The following is a 2982-nucleotide window of genomic DNA, read 5'->3' on the forward strand; positions in this document are numbered from 1 at the left end:
TCCATTCAACATCAATACACATCCTAATCCTACTTTGAAGTATCACTATAAATCACAAGTCCTCCTGATCCAGATGGAGTAGTAAGTATTGGAGTAGAAACCAATCTTTTTACTTCAACTCTTGAAAACATTGCTCCAACTCTTGAAAAATTTTCTCACAGACACTCTGATACAACTTTTCCAACCCACAACACTATAAAATCTATAATTTAACAAAAACTCAACAGTTTTTCCTCACAGCGCAGCTGCAGCTATTTTTTCCCATATCACAGTTGTACCAGTTGACGGTAAGAACTCGTCAACGATATAAGGTCAGAAAAGTGGTAACCGTGCGAGTGGACCATCCACGGCTCGGAAAGCCATGAGGCAAGGGTACTACTTTCATCAACGGCTCGGAAAGCCATGAGTCATTTGTATTTCATACAACACTTTCATCGCCTCCTTCTCACCAACACACTGGAAAAGCGGCACGGAAAACCCTCTCTTGTACAAGATCTTGTCTACTAAGGTGTATCAGGCAGCCTTATACACCAGCCTCTGAGCCTCCCTCTTGTCTGTTGGTAAGGCTCCATCCTTCAGGTAGCTTACAATTGGGTCAACCCACGACTCCTTTAGGATGCTGATCATAAGAACATCTGAATCAATGATGCTTGGCCTCGATAAGTATTCCACAAGCACTGACTCAAGGATATTTCCATCCTTTGTAGAAGCCAGCTTTGCGAGGGCATCAGCATGGGTATTCCTCTCTCTTGGGATTTCCTCTATGCTATACCCCACCAACTGCCCCAGACAACCTCTTACCCTTTCCAAGTATGTGGCCATCTTAGGACCCCTCGCTTGATACTCGCCCTTCACTTGGAACACCACCAACTGTGAGTCACTAAAAATGTGTAAATGTGTTACCTTTAGCCCCTGGGCCAATCGCAACCCAGCTAGGAGCACTTTGTATTCTGCCTCGTTGTTCGAGGCTTCGAACCTAAACCGTATCGCACAGTACATCTTGTGTCCCCCGGGTCCATTCATCATGATACCTGCTCCATCTCCCCCTTTGTTGGATGCTCCATCCACATGCAGGCTCCATTCCTCAAAATTCCTTTGCTCTCCTTCTCCAACCGGATGTCCATCTCCTTCATCTCCTCCTTCGTTCGGTCGATAGGTGAACTCCACTATGAAGTCCGCAAGCACTTGCCCATTGATGGCGATCGTTGGGGTATAAGTGATGTCAAATTGACTCAACTCAATCAACCATTTAATCATTCTCCCCAAGGTGTCAGGTTTATGCAAGACCTGTCTTAAAGGACTATCAGTGAGTACCTCGATCGCATGGGCATGGAAGTAGGGCCTTAACTTCCTTGAGGCCACTACTAATGCGTATGCTAACTTCTCTATCTCCGAGTATCGGTTCTCTACATCTACCAACCATTTGCTGACATAGTACACGGGTTGATGATGCCTCTTCTCTCCCCTAACCAGGGCAATGCTTATGGCATGCTCGGATACTGCTAAGTACAAGTATAGTCTTTCACCCTTTTTAGGTTTAGCCAGCAAGGGTGGCTTCCCTAAGTGTTCCTGTAACTTGGTAAAAGCATCCTCACATTCTCCATCCCAAGCAAACTTTTTGCTCCCTTTTAGGATGTTGAAGAAGGGGAGGCACTTATCTGTAGACCTTGAAATGAATCTATTAAGGGTTGCCACTCATCCCGTCAGACATTGCACCTCCTTCTTATTCTTGGGCTCATTTCTATTAAGGCCCTTATCTTTTCAGGATTAGCTTCAATGCCTCTGGAGTTGACCATGAAACCCAAGAACTTTCCCGAGGAGACATCGAAAGTGCACTTGAGTGGATTCAGCTTCATTCGGTACCTCCTGAGTGTATCGAACATCTCACCTAGGTCCCTGTTGAGTTCTGCGGCATCTTTGGTCTTCACCAACATATCGTCAACGTATACTTCCATGTTCCTTCCTATCTAGTTGGCGAACATTTTGTTCACCAATATTTGATAGGTGGCACCTGCGTTCTTCAATCCGAAAAGGCATCAGTCTATAGAAGTAGAGTCCTTTATCCGTTATGAATGATGTATGCTCTTTATCAGCTGGGTCCATAGGTATCTGGTTATACCTAGAGTAAGCGCCCATGAAGCTGAGTAACTTGTGTCGGGTCGTCGCATCCACTAGCTGATCTATTCTTGGAAGCAAAAAAATGTCCTGAGGACATGCCTTATTGAGGTTTGAGAAGTCCACACAAGTCCTCCATTTTCCATTCAGTTTCGGGAATAGTACGGGGTTCGATACCCATACAGGATAGAATGATTCGTGGATGAACCAATTTGCCTTCAATTTTTCAACCTCCTCCTTTAAGGCTGCATACCTCTCTGGGTCAAGCACTCGTCTTTTCTGCCTAACGGGCCTTGCCTCGGGGGTGATGTTCAAATGGTGGCACATGATCGCTGGATCTATCCCCACTATGTCCTCGTGACTCCAGGCGAATACATCTAGATTTTCTTTCAAAAACCTCACCAACTTCTCCTTCGTGTCGTCCTGAAGGTTTATTCCCACCTTCAACTTTCGCAACGGCTCTTCCATCACCGCGATTTCCTCTACCTCCTCCACGGTTCCTGCCCCTGGCTTTTCCATGACTCTGGGGTCTAGTTCCTGCGGGTTTACGCCTCCATGTACTACCATCGCCATTGGTTCTCGCAGTTTCACAGGCGTACGAAGGGAAGTGTTATAACACTCCCTTGCTTCTCTCTGTTCTCCTTTCATACTCGCTATTCCACCAGGAGTTGGGAACTTGATGGCTAGGTGATATATTGAAGTTATCGTTTTCAATTCTATTAGGGATGGTCTCCCCAATACCGCATTGAAAGCTGAAACACAGTCTACCACGACGAAGTTTGTCATGACTGTGGTCTGTTTGGGTTATTCTCCCATGGTGAGTGCCAATTCGATCACCCCTAAGGGTTGTATTGAGTCCCCCGTGAA

The 2982-nt window shown here is 45.9% G+C and overlaps 1 protein-coding gene across 1 annotated transcript; it reads right to left on the reverse strand.

Moving 5' to 3' along the window:
* Positions 1-513: 513 nt before the first annotated feature.
* On the reverse strand, positions 514-2688 carry LOC133814891 (uncharacterized). Its single transcript, XM_062247797.1, has 2 exons — positions 2491-2688; positions 514-1569 (listed from the first exon to the last, which is right to left on the reverse strand). Exons 1-2 carry the CDS (start codon positions 2686-2688, stop codon positions 514-516), a joined length of 1254 nt encoding a protein of 417 aa, XP_062103781.1.
* Between the last annotated feature and the right edge of the window lie 294 nt (positions 2689-2982).

The sequence above is a fragment of the Humulus lupulus genome, chromosome 2 (assembly GCF_963169125.1).
Source record: "Humulus lupulus chromosome 2, drHumLupu1.1, whole genome shotgun sequence".
Lineage (NCBI taxonomy): Eukaryota > Viridiplantae > Streptophyta > Magnoliopsida > Rosales > Cannabaceae > Humulus > Humulus lupulus.